General features: G+C 34.7%; 4 protein-coding genes and 1 pseudogene across 5 annotated transcripts; 3 read left to right on the forward strand and 2 right to left on the reverse strand.

The window, feature by feature from the left end:
- LOC104760032 (agamous-like MADS-box protein AGL75) lies at positions 1 to 1,080 on the forward strand (the record flags this gene model as incomplete). The annotated part of the gene is made up of 1 exon (XM_010482883.2): positions 1 to 1,080. A coding segment is annotated over one exon (981 nt), but the record flags the coding sequence as incomplete, so codon positions are not given.
- LOC104758792 lies at positions 1,398 to 3,023 on the reverse strand (annotated as a pseudogene).
- Positions 4,580 to 5,371, forward strand: LOC104758794 (PRA1 family protein F2-like). Its single transcript, XM_010481740.2, has one exon. The coding sequence runs from the start codon at positions 4,694 to 4,696 to the stop codon at positions 5,261 to 5,263; it is 570 nt and encodes a 189-aa protein (XP_010480042.1). The 5' UTR covers positions 4,580 to 4,693; the 3' UTR covers positions 5,264 to 5,371.
- LOC104758793 (inactive protein kinase SELMODRAFT_444075-like) lies at positions 5,309 to 9,344 on the reverse strand. 2 transcript variants are annotated; one of them, XM_010481736.2, is made up of 10 exons: positions 8,997 to 9,344; positions 8,114 to 8,785; positions 7,878 to 8,032; positions 7,713 to 7,807; positions 6,641 to 7,635; positions 6,394 to 6,554; positions 6,246 to 6,322; positions 6,003 to 6,150; positions 5,770 to 5,919; positions 5,309 to 5,671 (listed from the first exon to the last, which is right to left on the reverse strand). In XM_010481736.2, exons 2-10 carry the CDS (start codon positions 8,286 to 8,288, stop codon positions 5,573 to 5,575), a joined length of 2,055 nt encoding a protein of 684 aa, XP_010480038.1. In that variant the 5' UTR covers positions 8,289 to 8,785; positions 8,997 to 9,344; the 3' UTR covers positions 5,309 to 5,572. The 2 variants fall into 2 exon arrangements, with proteins under 2 accessions (XP_010480038.1, XP_010480041.1); XM_010481739.1 differs by lacking the exon at positions 8,997 to 9,344 and having other exon boundaries at positions 7,878 to 8,028; positions 8,114 to 8,199.
- Positions 11,620 to 12,975, forward strand: LOC104758795. The gene is made up of 3 exons (XM_010481741.2): positions 11,620 to 11,870; positions 12,009 to 12,127; positions 12,770 to 12,975. Exons 1-3 carry the CDS (start codon positions 11,716 to 11,718, stop codon positions 12,787 to 12,789), a joined length of 294 nt encoding a protein of 97 aa, XP_010480043.1. The 5' UTR covers positions 11,620 to 11,715; the 3' UTR covers positions 12,790 to 12,975.

Here is a 15,734-nt window from a genome sequence, read left to right on the forward strand (position 1 = left end):
TCAACGAGTTTGAGCAATAGACTCCTAACAATCTTTAGGAAAGCAGAACAACTCTCTGTCTTGTGTCAAATTGATGTGTGCGTTATCTACTACGGACCTGAAGGAGACCTAAAAACGTTTCCAAACGAGAAAGAGAAGGTGAGAAACATGGCTATGAGGTACAGTCGGCTAAACGAATCCTTGAGAAGCAAAAAACGCACACATCTTTCTGAGTTCCTTGAGGAGAATCCGAACAAGAGGATGAAGACGAGTCCGAGTCCGGAGAAGAAGAATGTGGATGTATTGAAGTATCCAATCTCTGATCACTACTCTCCCGACCAAATCTCCCAATTGATTCAGTCCTTGGAACTCAATCTCTCTACGTCCCAACAAAGGCTTCGATTTCTTCTTGAGTCGCACGACAAACGCAAACTACTCGACCATCATCATCAGAGTTTAGCTTCATCATCCTCTCAGAATCATCAGACCCAGTCTTTGAACCCTAGCCAGCAGTTCTCGCTACTGGTGTATAACCATGGAGACAATACTTTCTCTCAGATCCCAGTCTCTGCATCAAATCTCAGTCAGGATCTCTCAGCGCTACTTCAAGAATCTCATCTGAAAAATCAGTTAATGAAGCAGGAGCTCTCTGATTATGATCAGAACATATGCATGAGCGACATCACCAACAACAGTTTTCAACATCCTTGCGTCTCAGAAACGGATCATTACTCAGGGGTACAAGAATCTGTAAACAACTTTGGGATGCAGAAGGAGTTTTATGGCTATGATAAAAACATGTCTAGTATGGGTAACATCAATAGCAGCAGCTTTCAACATCCTTGCGTCTCAAACACAGAAGTAGTACAAGAATCTATGAATAACTATGGGATGAATCAGTTGATGCAGAAGCAGTTTTATGGTTGTGATCAGAACATGTCTAGTATGGGTAACTCTGGGTTGATGCAGCATGAAGTTTATGGTTATGATCAGAATCTGTGAACCCTAGCCAGCAGTTCTCGCTATTTGTGTATAACCATGGAGACAATACTCTCTCTCAGATCCCAGTCTCTGCATCAAATCTCAAAAATCAGGATTTCTCAGCGCTACTTCAAGAATCTCAGTTGAAGAATGAACACAACATGTATTAATTTGCAAAAAACCTTTATATGTACTTTTTGTTTAGGAACATCTCTTTTATTTGGTAGCTATAACAATTTTATGTCTTGTTGTTGTTGTTGTTGTTGTTGTTGTTGTTGTTGTTATATCTTAATGCAACCAATCTTGTCTATTATTTTCCAAATATACACATTGTCTACTTCTTTCTTGCTAAAAACTGTGATGCCTAATGAAGTTTTAATACATGTTTACATGGGATTTTGCATAACGCATCATGACAAGTATCTAACAACCTCCTCTGTTTTCAACTCTGTTTCAGTACTGATTCATAGTGATCATCAACTTATGTTTATTAATCTTTTAATAGTAACAATAACATATACAACTTCTGCTGACTACTCTTTATACTGCTATTATGCCAGATGGTTCGTTCCCTTCCATTATGTCTGCAGCAGCTTCCCACTCCCCTTGACCTCTATCTCCTGATGGTTACTTGGAAGCTTCGGTTGACTCGTTTGTGTTCACTTGTATACGACACTCTGAGATACATATGGTTTCAGCTGTAACCAAATAGATATTCATTAGCAGAGCAGCCGAATCACACAACAACAAGCTTAATGTAATTAAGTAAGCATTCCCACCCATTTCAGGTACTTAAACATTTATCAGGATCAATACCCCTAACGAGCTTCCACCAATACGACTTGTAAGAAGTTTTCTATGGGGATATGACTAATGTTTTGGTTCTCATGGTCAATTACGATGAAAGCAACATACTCTCTCGGCTACTTATTTTTCAGGAGAGCTAAATTAAACACTAGGAAGCTTAATGCATTAAGTAAGCAAGACATTACAGGTTTATCAGGATCACAAACCTAGGGAGCTTCGACCAATAAGACTTGTAAGAAGATTTCTCACTAATGTTTGGTTCTCACATTCAGTCAAGATGCAATCAACATATATAATGGGAGGAATCACAGACAAAAGGAACAAAAGAGTTTAGAGGGTGAAATGACAAACCTTAAACCCGGTGAGATCAGGGACTACGTAATTCGGCAATTTATGTTGCTGCACAACGTATCCTCCTGTAAAAATCCATGTCACAAAACTTAGAGAAAGATAAAACGCAGTCTAGGAAACAAATGCAAAAAAATGTATATAATTCGGTTTAAGATACCATATTCTTTAGGTGGAAAGCTAACAACTTTAACGATTCGGCTTAAGATACCATCATATTCAAGAAAGGTTGAGCCTCTGATCAGTCAAACTACACCATGTCGCAAAAGTTAGAGAAATGTATAGAATCAAGTCTAGAAACAAATTTCAAATGATGATCAAAAGTTGCAGTTAAAGTTGTTAGCTTTCCACCAAAAGAATCTAGTATCTAAAGCCAGCAATGTAAAAATCCTGAAACTTAGTTGATAACAGCTTAAGCTAAAGTTGCATAAAAGATCTAATTCAAAACAACTTGGTGATCAACACCAAGTAACAACATTCAATTATTAATGATCATCTATTGAGTTAAAGTTGTTAGCTTTCCACCAAAAGAATATGGTCTCTTAAGCCATGTATATTCTTCCTAAACTTAAGGTGATCATAAATAGCCCTGCCTTAGGTTGCATATATATCTAATTTCAAACCAACTGTTCTAAGTTACACAGTGAGTGAGACCTCCTCTTTCAAAAAACACCAGAGATACAAAAAAGACTAGTAACAAAGTTGGAACCTTTTCTGGTGTGGAAACCATGGGGTTTGCAGTTTTTGCCCTTGTAGAAGTCTCGAGGAGCTCTCGAGTATATCAAGTGAAGAAAGCTCTCTTCCTTCTCAATGATCTTACAATTCCCATTAACAACCCTCCTATCGTCGTCATCCTCCTCCTCCTCCTCCTCCGCCAAATCTATCAATCTGAAATCTGGCAAAATCGATATAAATTAGTCAAAAATAACAGATCTGTATCAAATCTTGAGAAGAGAAGCGATACATTTATAATATTACCTGAGTGAGTGAGTGAGTAAAATGAGCGCGACGACAGACAGTAGCAAAACAAAAAAAATTAGGTTGAAGAAGACAAAAGTTGTTGAAACGATGTCGTTCTTGAAGGGAATTTGGAAAATTGTTGTTTTTTAGGAAACTATGTGACTCTAAATCAATAAAATGGAAAATATAGGGATTATATTTGCAAATTAGATTTCAGGGGTTTGTTTTCAGTTCTTCTTCTTCTTCTTCTTCAATCACAGCTTCTTGATAATTTGAAAGGGTTTTAACCAAAATTAGACAACTTTGATCATTATTTTGTGTTGAGAAAGACGAAGAGAGTCTAATCCAAATCATTGGTAAGTCGAAAAATCATTCCATGATTTATGTTGTCCCGCGGTATACAACAATCCATAACCTATTAAACTAATCAAATTCTGATTAGTAAAATTTATGTTGTTTAAAATAATTAATCCGAACATTTATGTATACAATTATTACTGTATAGAAACATTAATTTCTTTTTTTTTTGACAAACAAACATTAATTTCGTTCGAAACAAATTCTAATGTAACTAGTCAAATTAATACTAGTTTCATAACCAAACAAATATGTTGGAAACTAAATAAATACAACTAGATTAGGACCCATGCTAGAGCACGGATTAAAATTACTTTTATTTATATTGTAATTTTATATAAACTATAATTTACGTGATTATTTTTAAAAGTTTTTTGGATAAAACATTATGCAATAAAATCATATCTTAAATATGATGGCTTGAAAAAAACACCTATTTTATAAGTGTTTTTATAGATTGATGGCTTGAAAAAAATTTTATGATGGCTTGAAAAAAATTTTAAATATTATTTTTAAAGAATAATATTACTAAAGCTTGATTATTTTATAGATTGAACAATTTATATTTGTTTTTTAAATTTTAACTTATGGTATATCTGGAAATAAACTATTTTTTAATTATAAGAAATAATATGATAACTAAATAAATACATAAATTTACAGTAATACATAACCAAACAAATATGTTAGAAACTATTACATCCTCTATATAATAAAACGGAAGTACACAACTTTTTTTGGTAGACTATATAATATGAGTTATAAGATTAATTATTTGATTATTTGATAGGTTATAGGTTATATGGATTATAAGCATTAATTAAATCTCAATTTCAGATCCTTTTAAAAAGGATATTCCAAAAAAATAAAATAAAATCTCCACATAATATTATAATATTAGTTAACCGTATACAGATAACAAAATCTCAAAATTTAATCAATTTTCTGCAGATTAATAATGATTTTCGATTATACTAGCAACAAATTTCAAAAAAAAATTTAAGTTAATTTATATAAAAATTATATTATAAATAAAAAAAATTTCAAGAGCCGTGCTCCAGGATCATAATCTAATCTAGTTAGATAGAATTATTACTGCATACAAACATTTATGTATTTATTTGGTTATGTATAACAACTTTTATCTATATGTGACATTTTACATTTTACCTAATAACAAATCTTTTTTATTTTTGCTTTGTTATTCTCTCGCTCTCTCTCTCTCTCTCTCTCAAATCTCAATCGCGTGAAAGAAACGAGAATGACCAACTACGGAGCGATTCCGACGTCGTCACATCCATTGCCGGCAATAGATCTCGAATACATCTCACGCGCCAAACACCGTATAAAATCCGGTCTCGCCACGCGCCGCCCATGGAAATCGATGTTCGATTTCGAATCCATGACCGTCCCTCACGGTTTCTTCGATGCGGTCTCGAGGATCAAGACGAACCTCGGCTACTTCAGAGCAAACTACGCCATCGGAGTCCTCTTCATCCTCTTCCTTAGCCTTCTCTACCACCCGACCTCGTTAATCGTGTTATCCATCTTGGTCGTCTTCTGGATCTTTCTCTACTTCCTCCGCGACGAGCCTCTTGTGGTTTTCGGTTACCAGATCGACGATCGTACGGTTATGATCGGTTTATCGGTTCTGACGATCGTGATGCTTTTGCTGACTCACGCTACTTGGAATATCATCGGTTCGTTGTTAACCGCCGCCGTGTTGTTGCTGATTCACGCGGCGGTTAGGAGAAGTGATAATTTGTTTCTTGATGAGGAAGCTGCGGCGGTCACTGAATCTTCAGGGCTCATGTCATACCCTTCCTCATAAAAACCTAATTTGATCAATTTTTTTTTTTTAATTTGTTGTTTTTTCTTTTTTTAATTTTGTATGTTTCTTTTGGTGTCATTGAGAAAAGCTTGAGAATGTTCTCTTCTACTTTGTTCAGTTTGTTAACACTAATCACTCCATAATTGCCAATTAAGAGGACTTTGATTGATTCATAATCATTGTACTTATCGATCCTACGCACTATACAAAACAAAGTGATCAACTTCATTAAGGAAGTAAAAACAAAATTACAGACAAGATTATTAAGTCTCTTTTTCCCTTAAGCTTGTTGTTAAACTCTGCATTTGCTTACATATGATCTCTCTGACCTCTCTCAATTGATAATCTTCCACTAAACCTCCCTGTGATTTCATTCATTACCATATCTCCTTCCAATAGACGCAACACCTTTCAACAACATAAGAGAGATCGATCAGACACACTGAGAGAGTTTTATTGACTTGAGAATGAGAGAACATGTTTCAAGAATGGTGAGTTGCTTTTACCTGAGACATACGAGGACGCAAATGTGGGTCTCTACGTATACACAATGAAGCTGTATGAATCATGCAGATGACTTCTGTTTCTGAATATCTCTTCTCAAGCCTAGGATCAACCAGTTCCTCAACCGCATACTCTTCTAATAAAGACCTTGCCTGCTCACAAGAACAAAATGAGCTTAAAGAGAAGAAACTTTTGGACCTCATTTTACCTTTAAATATGAACTTTTTAGATTTACCCATTCAGTTAAACATTGTTGTCCCTTTGGTCTGTAAATATCCATTGCTTTACGACCCGTGATTAGCTCAATTAATACAACCCCAAACGAGTAAACATCAGCTTTCTCTGTTATTTGTCCACTTTGAGTATACTCTGGAGCCAAATAGCTACACAAACCAAACACACATTAGTAGTAATTGAGAAACTATTATATTCTTGAGTTACTTACAGAGAATGCTACTTTAGTTATTATTTTTCTTACCCGAAAGTTCCTATCACACGCGTATCTACACCGAGCTCACCATCAGGCTGCCACCGCGCTAAACCAAAATCTCCAACCTGACACAGAATCAAACAAATGTTTAGAAGAAATAAAAGGCGTAAACTGTTGTTGAAGATGATATAAATACCAGTGGTTCATAGTCATGAGTGATTAGTATATTGTTAGGCCTCATGTCTCTGTGAACAATGCAACCCACTCTACACTCTTCATGTAGATATCGAAGACCTCGAGCTGCTCCAACCGCTATTTTCTGCCTTGCAGGCCATCCCAAAGCGTCTTTATGTCGACCTGAATGGACATTTCATTGAAGTTAGTTAAACTCTAATATTAAGTTTCTAACTTCACTTACTTCCAAACTCTACATAAGATTTTACCGTATAGATGAGAGTCTAATGATCCATTGCATATGTATTCATAGACCAAGAGTCTTCTGCCTTCTTCGATGCAAAAACCTATCAACATTACTACGTTTCGATGCTGAGCACAGCTCAAAACTTCTACTTCTGAGCAAAACTCTACATCTCCTTGTGTACTAGCTAGTTTGTGTTGCTTCACTGCTACAATCTGGCCTTCAGGTAATACACCTCTATGAACTGATCCAAATCCACCTTCTGCCAAGAAATTAGCTCGTGAAAACCCATTTGTTGCAAGGTCTAGCTCTTTGTATGAGAAAAACCTCGGCGGTTTTCCAAATACAGGCGTTTTGTGCTGACAGATAGAACAGAGTGGTGGCGGCACAGGAGGAGCATTTCGTGGTAGCGAAATCGTTTCTCTTAAGTTTCCACTGAACTCCTCCAAGTCACTTCTTTTACTTGACATAGCTTCTTCTTCTTCTCCATCATCAAGCTTAGAGATTTTCTCAAGTAAAGCCTTTTTAGTAGATACTTGAGCAGTCTTATCATCAGTTTTCCACAGACTCTCCTCAGATTCCTGCAATGAGAGGCGACGAGTGCCAAGATATTCAGATATCCATGGCTGGAATCTCAAACTAGTGGAAGGTAGTGATACATTTTCACTCTCTGAATCAGAATCGGATTCATTCTCTTTGATGGCTAAAGTTTCATCCTTTTTCACTTCCACTGAGAAAAAAGGCGATGATGTTCCGAGGTCAGAGCTAGAAACTGATGAAGTCCCAGCTTCTGTTCCTGTGAATGATGTCTCAACCTCAGGACTGCTCATTGGTGTTGTTGTAACTACCCCTTTAACAGAATCTAACAACCTGTTTTTCTTCTTTTCAGATGCTAATTCTGGTTCCTTTGTTGGTGACCCAACCAAGTTCAAGCGCAGAACTTTTGCCTCAGAACGCTTCATTGCCACAATGTTGCATTGTAGCTCATCTAAACACCGTTTCTCTTCATGCTTAAGGTGCCTGTAAAAGAACCACTCAACTTCACAGAGAGAGTAACAAGTAAAGAAATGAGGAATGGAATTAGATTATTTACTTACTTATCCAGAACTACCCAATTTGCTTGTGATTTCTTGGCCTCAGCCGCAACAGCTCCACATGGTGATCCAGAAACAATCTTGATCCTGACATTAACCTTTAAAAGAAACAAAGAATGAGAATAAATTTTGATGTTTCAGAGATTGATGAGGGCCTAATGAAGAAACCTTGTTTGGATCATAGACATCATGAAGCTGGAGAATCATTTGGGAACAAGTATCAGTGAGATCACTCTTTATCTCAGGAATTGCATCAGAATGCAATTTCCGATGACCAGTAGCACAATCTCCAGCAAACCTCGGGAAAGTCCATAGCTTTCTGCCTAACAATTTCAGCATAGATATTGAATGAAAACAGACCAAACTAATCTCCATGATTAAGTACCAAAGAAGGAAAAACTTACCAGCATTGTGAGAAGTGACAACAACAATGAGAGTAATGCAATCTCCAGGTTTAACAATATGAGTCAAAGCCCAAACCAAAGCTGTCTTTGAGATCTCTCTAGATGCTTTAACAGCAACAAGAACATTCTCAGTCCCATTAGAACCTAATCTTTTCTCCTGTTTACCTTGCATCATTCTAGAGACTTAATGCAAGAACAAATCTCAATAAGATTTTGATATCTAAATGATCGTCAGAGATAATGTAGTTTCCAGGAGAGATAGATCCAGTAGATATGATTGCATTATTTATGGCAAGTTGGAAAAGCGAGACAAAATCAGCCAAACACACACTGCTTGATTTTGCAGATGGATACAAAACTCATAAGACAAGACAAGACAAGACCTCTCACCAACTGAATCACATAAACATCAAAACACAAAATACAAGACCACCAGCTAGCTTCTGGGGCAAAAACCCAATCTAAAACCCTTGTACCCTTTCGAATAAAAAAATCAAAACTTTATACTGAAGATCTCTCAAGGATCCAAAAGATATGCTTATCCTCTCAATCTAATCACTCAATAGTCAAATCACTGCCAAAATGTTTCTCAAGAAACAGACAGACAAAAGGAAATAAAGACTCTTCCTTTATTTGGATCTAAACCCTTTTTACCAATCTTCAAAATCACACCTACAGTAAGAGAATGAGATTAATGAGTTCTTTTTTTTTTTTTTGAAATAGAAACTGCCAAAAGAAGTATCCTTTAGACTAGATTTTGGCAGAAGAGTATGGCATGGGAAAGAGATTGATAAAGATATATTATATTTATCATCAAAAATCATGTGTACAACCGCATCACAAGTACAACAGTTTATATAATATTAAGATATATATATCTCACCAAACTAGGCTAAGCACTCATATATTTCACCGCCATGGAAAAAAAAAAGAGCGAGAGAGATAAGGAGGAAGAAGACACAAGTGAAACTGAAACAGAGCGTTTATTAATTAGTATATGAGGGCTTATTACTAACTTTACTCGAAGCATTGATATCGCTATGTTTTGTCTGACTTGGGAAGTTCTCAGCTTTAAACAAGAAAAAGCACGTCAACAGAGATAGAAACAAGACAGTGTAATAGTAATAAAAATCTAGAGAAGAAGGAAGGCATAAATGCTGGCTCACATACAAACAAGTAGAAAAGCGCGAAAATGTGTTGCAAAAACAAAACAAAAAAGCTGCCTTTTTAATTTTAGACTTCTTGATTTTTGTCTACACAGTGAACCAAAAACCCTTAAATCATTGTCTCTGTATATGTGAGTGTGCTCACTGTGCGTTCCTAATTAAATATTATTGGTTCACAGTCACACTACAAAAAAAAAAAATTAGTGACTATAAAACCAATAATATTAATATAAGAAAATTGAAACTTATTAAAAAAAATTAATAAAGAACATAGAAGATATGTAATGATACAAAACTTATATTTCTAATTATAAAGTTATTTTTGATGTTAAAAAAATTAGAAAGTTATTTTGTGTTTTTTCTCATTCCCTTTGTTTCATGAGACTATAAAATTAAAATAATACATCAAGTACTAATTAATAAAATAATATCAGAGTGATAACCAAATGATACTTATAAAGACTACATAGCATTGTGTTTTTTAACCTTTTTGTTCTTTCCTCTTTGATATAAGTGTAAACAAAACTTTGTTTTTTTTTTCTTCTTCAGCATGTAATAAACACTTTAGTTTGAAATTTAAATGATTGTAACTTTTAGTAAGCTGAAACGATGTTTGCATAAGCCAGTAAATTAGTTTTACACTAAACTAACTCAAACAAATTGTGTGTGTCATTGATAGAGTTTAGACCAGTCACCATCATAGGACCATAATAAGCTGCGTTTCTCTGACCTAGAGTCAGTCCCTCTCCGATTGTTAAATATTTACGGCTGTTTATTATCAGTCTCGTCTTGTCACACTTCTTGAGAAGCTAATCTATGAAGCAATACTATTTTCAACATAGTATATAATTAAAAAACAACAACAAATCTTTTAGAAAATTTGATAGCGTAAAAACGTTATAACATTTTAGCGGCGGTTGTCCCCGCTCGGGCAATGTGCTATTTTCACGACAATGAATTACACAACGATTAATATAGTTATTATTGTCTCGTGTTTATCACTCGTATTTTTTTCAAAACTATGGGTAAAAGACAAAAAAAAAATGTTTTGGAAGGATTACTACAGAGTGATTAATTAATGAATATGTGTGGCATGTTTAGTTTCGGAATATTTTGGGGATCAAAGTTGACAACTTCACCATTCAAGGCGGTGCATTGTCCCTCCCGTAGTCTCGAACCTTGTTTTGTCTTACGTATAAATTTCAACAAGCTCCCTTGTTTTGCTAAACTAGGTACGTTTAAACAAGTAAGCTATTGTAAAATATTTTGTATCCGACACATTTGAAAACTTTATATTGTTTTGCGATGTGAACACACAGCTTACTGGTTCAGAAGATCAAAGTGGCTCAAATGAGTTAAATAGAGTAAAAAGTGTGGGCGCCTTTTCATTCTGTCAGGACTCCAGAATATGAATACCAATATAATATATGTTCGAGTTATATGAATAGTTGATCCAAATAATTTAATTGCATTTCGTACAAGTTTTTTGATTGGTGCTTACTCGAGAAGAAACAAGAAATTAAGATTACTTACAACTTACAAGTTACAAGATTGTGTTATAGCCTTCTTATCACCTTTACCTCCAGTCCGTATGTCCATATCTCAAATCAATTATGAGACTTCTCTTGAACCTTCCCGTGTATTATTATATATGTTTACATATGACTCCAAATATATGATTTTACAAATATACTATACTATACTACACTAAATACATATTATCATATAATATTAAATTTACTAAATCTTTTCAACTTCATTATAAAATCAAAATTGAACGATATGAATGCTAATTGTTTGCTCTGCAAACAAAGGAATTAGTAGATGTGGTAACCCGCCCTGAGGCGTGGCCAAACTTAACTTCCACTCGGAACGCCTCCTCTTGGCTTTGGCTCCTCTCCCGTAGTGGAAGATGGTCCTAGAAGACAGAGAATCTAATCTTGAAGCTTTTTTGATTGCTAGAAGTGTCACAAGGAAGGACCGATTGCAATCATATATAGCTTTAAGCTATCCTTTTTGGTTACATAATTTGTTCGAAAATGACAACTGCATTACGCCTGTGTAATGGTTTTTTCTGTTGATGATTGCTTTCGTTCCTTTTCTTTTGTATTGTAACATTTTGCTTTAAGTTCTAATATAATGAATCATTCCGTCGGGAAAAAAAAAAAAGAATGCTAATTGTAGAAAAATCATATTTATAACACAGGTGACAAAAAAAGATATATACTGAATATGTTATCTTTTCAGTAGCATTGAAAAGTAGAACGACGGCGTTTTGTAATCTCCATCAGTAGTAGTCCAGTCCCCCCCTTGTCGGATAATCCAGCCATCAATTTGACCCGACCCGTAAAATATCCCCGGAAGAAACCCCTTAAACCCTAAAATGTCTGATCTCATCGTCTTCTTCATCATCTCTTTAACTCCTTCCAAATTTCAATGGCGTCTTCTTCTAAAGTCTGCAGATTATCATCAAAGATACATTCTTTAACCCAGAAGCTAAGCAAGACGAATGTTCACGTTTCTTCCATACCTTCTCCCATTAAATCTTCATCTCCTTCCTCAGCATCTGCCCGTATCAATCAATCTTTTAGGTCACTCTTTTTTTTTCTCTCAGAAATGTCACTATTGAATTGGTATTTACTGCAAATGAATTGGGTTTTTATTAATTTTGGTGAAAAATTGCGAATTTTGATTTGATGTTTTAAATGTTGGTGGAATGGTTTTAACAGAGTACCAGTGGAGCTAAGTAGCTGTTTATCGATGTTTCCACTGCACAGTGCAATAGCATCTGCCAGATTGATATCAAGTTTGTCTGTTGAATCTAAGAGATGGGGTTTAGTTCCTCAAGGTCTGTCCTTTTCTCAATCTCTCTCTCTCTCTCTCTCTCTCTCTCTCTCTCTCTCTCTCTCTCTCTGTCTCTATTACATTTCAGAATATCAATGTTTCGTTGTTTTGGATTGAAGAATGAGGACTTGTTACATGTTCTGTATATCATGAAGATTCACATTCTGTTGTTTCTCAGTGTTTGCAACTGTATCTCTTTATCTTTGGATGTTTTTGTTGTTTCCTTGGTTGGTTAATATGGCAGTAAGTGTCATCACGCTTAATTTGGTTGGTTAATATGGCAATTTGGTTGGTTTTCTTTTTATCTTGATAGGGAAAGTATATTTCTAGCTGGTTAACATAAGGAGTAACAAGAGCCTGATAGATTGTGTTAACTTTGCTTTTTGGTATCCCCATTTCAAACGCTTTGTGAATCTGATGAACGTGTTTTTAGTCCATGCTTTTTGTCTTGCCTACTTTTACATTCTCAGATTGTTGTTACCTGTTCATGAAATGTCTACTTGTGATTGGAACTATTATATTTGTTGCCTTATGGTCGGTCTATCACTACATGTATTTCCTGGTTACGTTTTACTAATTTGGCATAATTCATCAGAGCTAGTTAGTAATTTTTCAATGACGCTTTATCTTTTATCTGAAATTGCAGGTATTTCTATGCCTTTATGAAACAAGTTTGGGGGAGGATAAAGACATGAAATGTAAACAAAACTCAGGGTTGTATCGTTCTTGATTTCTCATATCGAATTCTTAAGGTCCTGTATTTAGAACAGGTCTATTACACTCTCTGTTTTAATTCTTTCAGTTTTGACTTCTCTTTTCCCTTCTTATAAAAAAAAAATTAATGGATCAATAGCAATTAAATGATCCGTGTTATGTTGGTGGCAAAATGATAGTTTTTTCATTGCAGTGTCTATTCTTAAACATACGAGTCAGAGATCATCAAACCCTTCTTTAAATTGACAGGATCTACATTGTGAAAAAGTAAAAGAAGAAAAAATGAATGAATTTTGTGTCTTTTGGGAAGTCAAATGTCTGAAAATACAAATCAATGTTCATAGAGATTAAAATCAACAATTAGTATTTGATGAGAGATGAGAGGATGCTTCTTCTTCATTTGGTGCTTTTCCTTCGACACGAGAGACATCATCAGAGATTAAAGCGAGTAAATGGGAAAAGGAACAGGAGAGTTTGAAGCCAAAAGATCTCTTGTCCTTCTTCATCTTGATATTGGAAGCGAATATGTCGAAAGAAGTGGGGATTATCAGAAACGCCAGAGCTTGGATTATCACAAACATGGCAGCATTTGTCAGTACTTCCGTCCACAAAGCCATTTGAGGGTTTTTCTAAAACGTTAGCCGTTATTGCAAATTAACAATGAACACCATGGATTTAAAGGGCTAAGCAAGGGTTATCGTTTTCAAGTCTTTTTGCCATTATTTATATAATATTGAATTGAGTGTACGTTTTTCCAATTACATAAAACAAGCCTTTGCTCTTGCTTTTTAGTAAAAACGGAGTATGTGTTATAATGATTTGGACATGTAAATTTGTTTTTCCTCTTGATCATGAGAAAAGATTTGCTTTATGGTACGAAAACATGAAGGATAGAGGAGGAAAATGAGAAAAACGCATGTTTCTTGTTAGACCAAGTTTACTTCATCAGGTCATAAGTCTTTCCAAAAATCAACAAACTATATACTATTGTATTCAATTTCAAATAAAATAGAGCATTCACAGAAGTTTTCTTTTATCTTTAAGAAGAGCGACATTTTATAGAAGATTGCTAGCGTCAGTGGCGGACCTAGGATTTATTTTTAGGGAAGTCAAAATATTAATAGAATAGCAAAAATTTAATACAGCGGAATCGAACATAGGTTAGGGAGGTCATTTAAGAGCTACTTAACCAATTTTGCCAAAGAATCATGTATTAAATAGCTTACAAAACATTTTTTTATAGTATTTCACCAGGTCATTTGACCCACCATCTTCTCACGTGGGTCTGCCGGTGGTTAGCGTGTTGTCGATACATTTTATAGAAGATTGTTATAGTGTGTTGTCGATGTGTCATCAGTTAAATTTTATGGGAAAATTGTAAATTTCCATAGGAGATTGTACTAGTTTTGCCGATGTGTCATCAGTTAAATTTTATGGGAAAATTGTAAATTTCCATAGGAGATTGTACTAGTTTTGTCGATGTGTCACTACACAAACGAGATTGAATTTTATGAGAGGTTGGTTGTTCATCGTAAAACAACAAGTTAATGTTGGTAAGATAGTTCGCACACAACTTCATATCTTTTCCATAAGACGAATGGATCACATCAAGACAACCATGACAATTTTTAGACATAAGCTTCTCTAATAATCAAATATGAAGCAACACCAACAAGACACTCATTTTACACTAGTCAGAGAAGACATACTTTGCTCTTTCAACAATGTGAACACCAAACATAATTTAATAAATACAGAAATGTCAAGCATAACCAGCTATACGATCTTTTACACTTAAATAAAACACACCAAACAAACAAACACTGTAGTAACACTCACACTGCATGTAAGTAAATGTTTTCTAATCAAGATCAATTGCCACAAATAAATGTGCAGTTGTGATCTCTGTATACAGGAAACAAGACCCTACCAAATATTAAAATTAACACCAGCTCAGTGTTCCATGGAAATTTGACAGACTAAACGGAAAAAGCATTAATATATATAGCAAGTAAAAAAAGCTTAAACTTAGCAGTCAACTCTAACTTCTAAGAGCTCAAACAATAGAAGCAGAGACATAAGACTGATCAGAAAGTGAGTGCAAGTAAACTTTACATGATGATAATTGCAATAGGAATAACATCTAAACCTTCATCCACCTCTGGCTGAATCCCATATAACCAAGGTCAGACCATAACAAGAATAGGACAAAGAAAGAATAAGTAACATGAAACACACTCAAATCAAATGTCATAAGATTTACAAAACTAAAAGAACTCATGCATTATCCAGCTTCAACCGTAACAAGCAGGCTATGTGAGACATGTTTCAGATCAAGATAGATAGCTTTAAATAACTATCTTACGAGAGCAGATGTACCTATTTCTAAAGATTAGGTTAAAGAGACAAATTCACAATAAATAAAATAAAAAGAACGACATAAATGATAAAAACACACAATATCATAAAAATGAATAAGACAGCCAAATTGTGGACATCATCACTTCGAAATTGCAAACAAACAAGGGCATACAACAACAATAACAAGACAACCAATACAGCCAAAAATGCAAAAGAGATTTCAAACATAAGCTTCTCTAAGAATCAACTAAGACAATTAAGATGTTTGATTGAGTGGTTCAATAAATAAATTAAAAAGTGGGTTTGAAAATCACCACTTTTTAATTGTATTTGTTTGAAAGATTTTCAAACATAAGAGAAGAGATGTGTGAGAATTTTATCCTTTCAACAAACAATAACGAAGTAAGAAAAACCAGAGTTATGATTTCTTCTCCTAATATGAATCTTATGTAGGTTATTGATATATCATGGTTTTTGTGGTTTTTAACCATGATATAAGGAGTCTTTTAGGGTCTTTTCATTTGTTTCTAGATTGT

Source organism: Camelina sativa, chromosome 17, assembly GCF_000633955.1.
Source record: "Camelina sativa cultivar DH55 chromosome 17, Cs, whole genome shotgun sequence".
Taxonomy (NCBI): domain Eukaryota; kingdom Viridiplantae; phylum Streptophyta; class Magnoliopsida; order Brassicales; family Brassicaceae; genus Camelina; species Camelina sativa.

Excerpts from the sequence above, each read along its gene's own strand:
- LOC104758795 (XM_010481741.2), top strand. The coding sequence starts at position 11,716 with ATGGCGTCTTCTTCTAAAGTCTGCAGATTATCATCAAAGATACATTCT. Across the intron at positions 11,871-12,008 it reads CGTATCAATCAATCTTTTAG|AGTACCAGTGGAGCTAAGTA; the intron begins GTCACTCTTTTT and ends TGGTTTTAACAG. Across the intron at positions 12,128-12,769 it reads ATGGGGTTTAGTTCCTCAAG|GTATTTCTATGCCTTTATGA; the intron begins GTCTGTCCTTTT and ends CTGAAATTGCAG.
- LOC104758794 (XM_010481740.2), top strand. The coding sequence starts at position 4,694 with ATGACCAACTACGGAGCGATTCCGACGTCGTCACATCCATTGCCGGCA.
- LOC104758793 (XM_010481736.2), bottom strand. The coding sequence starts at position 8,288 with ATGATGCAAGGTAAACAGGAGAAAAGATTAGGTTCTAATGGGACTGAG. Across the intron at positions 8,033-8,113 it reads TGTCACTTCTCACAATGCTG|GCAGAAAGCTATGGACTTTC; the intron begins GTAAGTTTTTCC and ends TGAAATTGTTAG. Across the intron at positions 5,672-5,769 it reads TGCGTCCTCGTATGTCTCAG|GTGTTGCGTCTATTGGAAGG; the intron begins GTAAAAGCAACT and ends TGTTGTTGAAAG.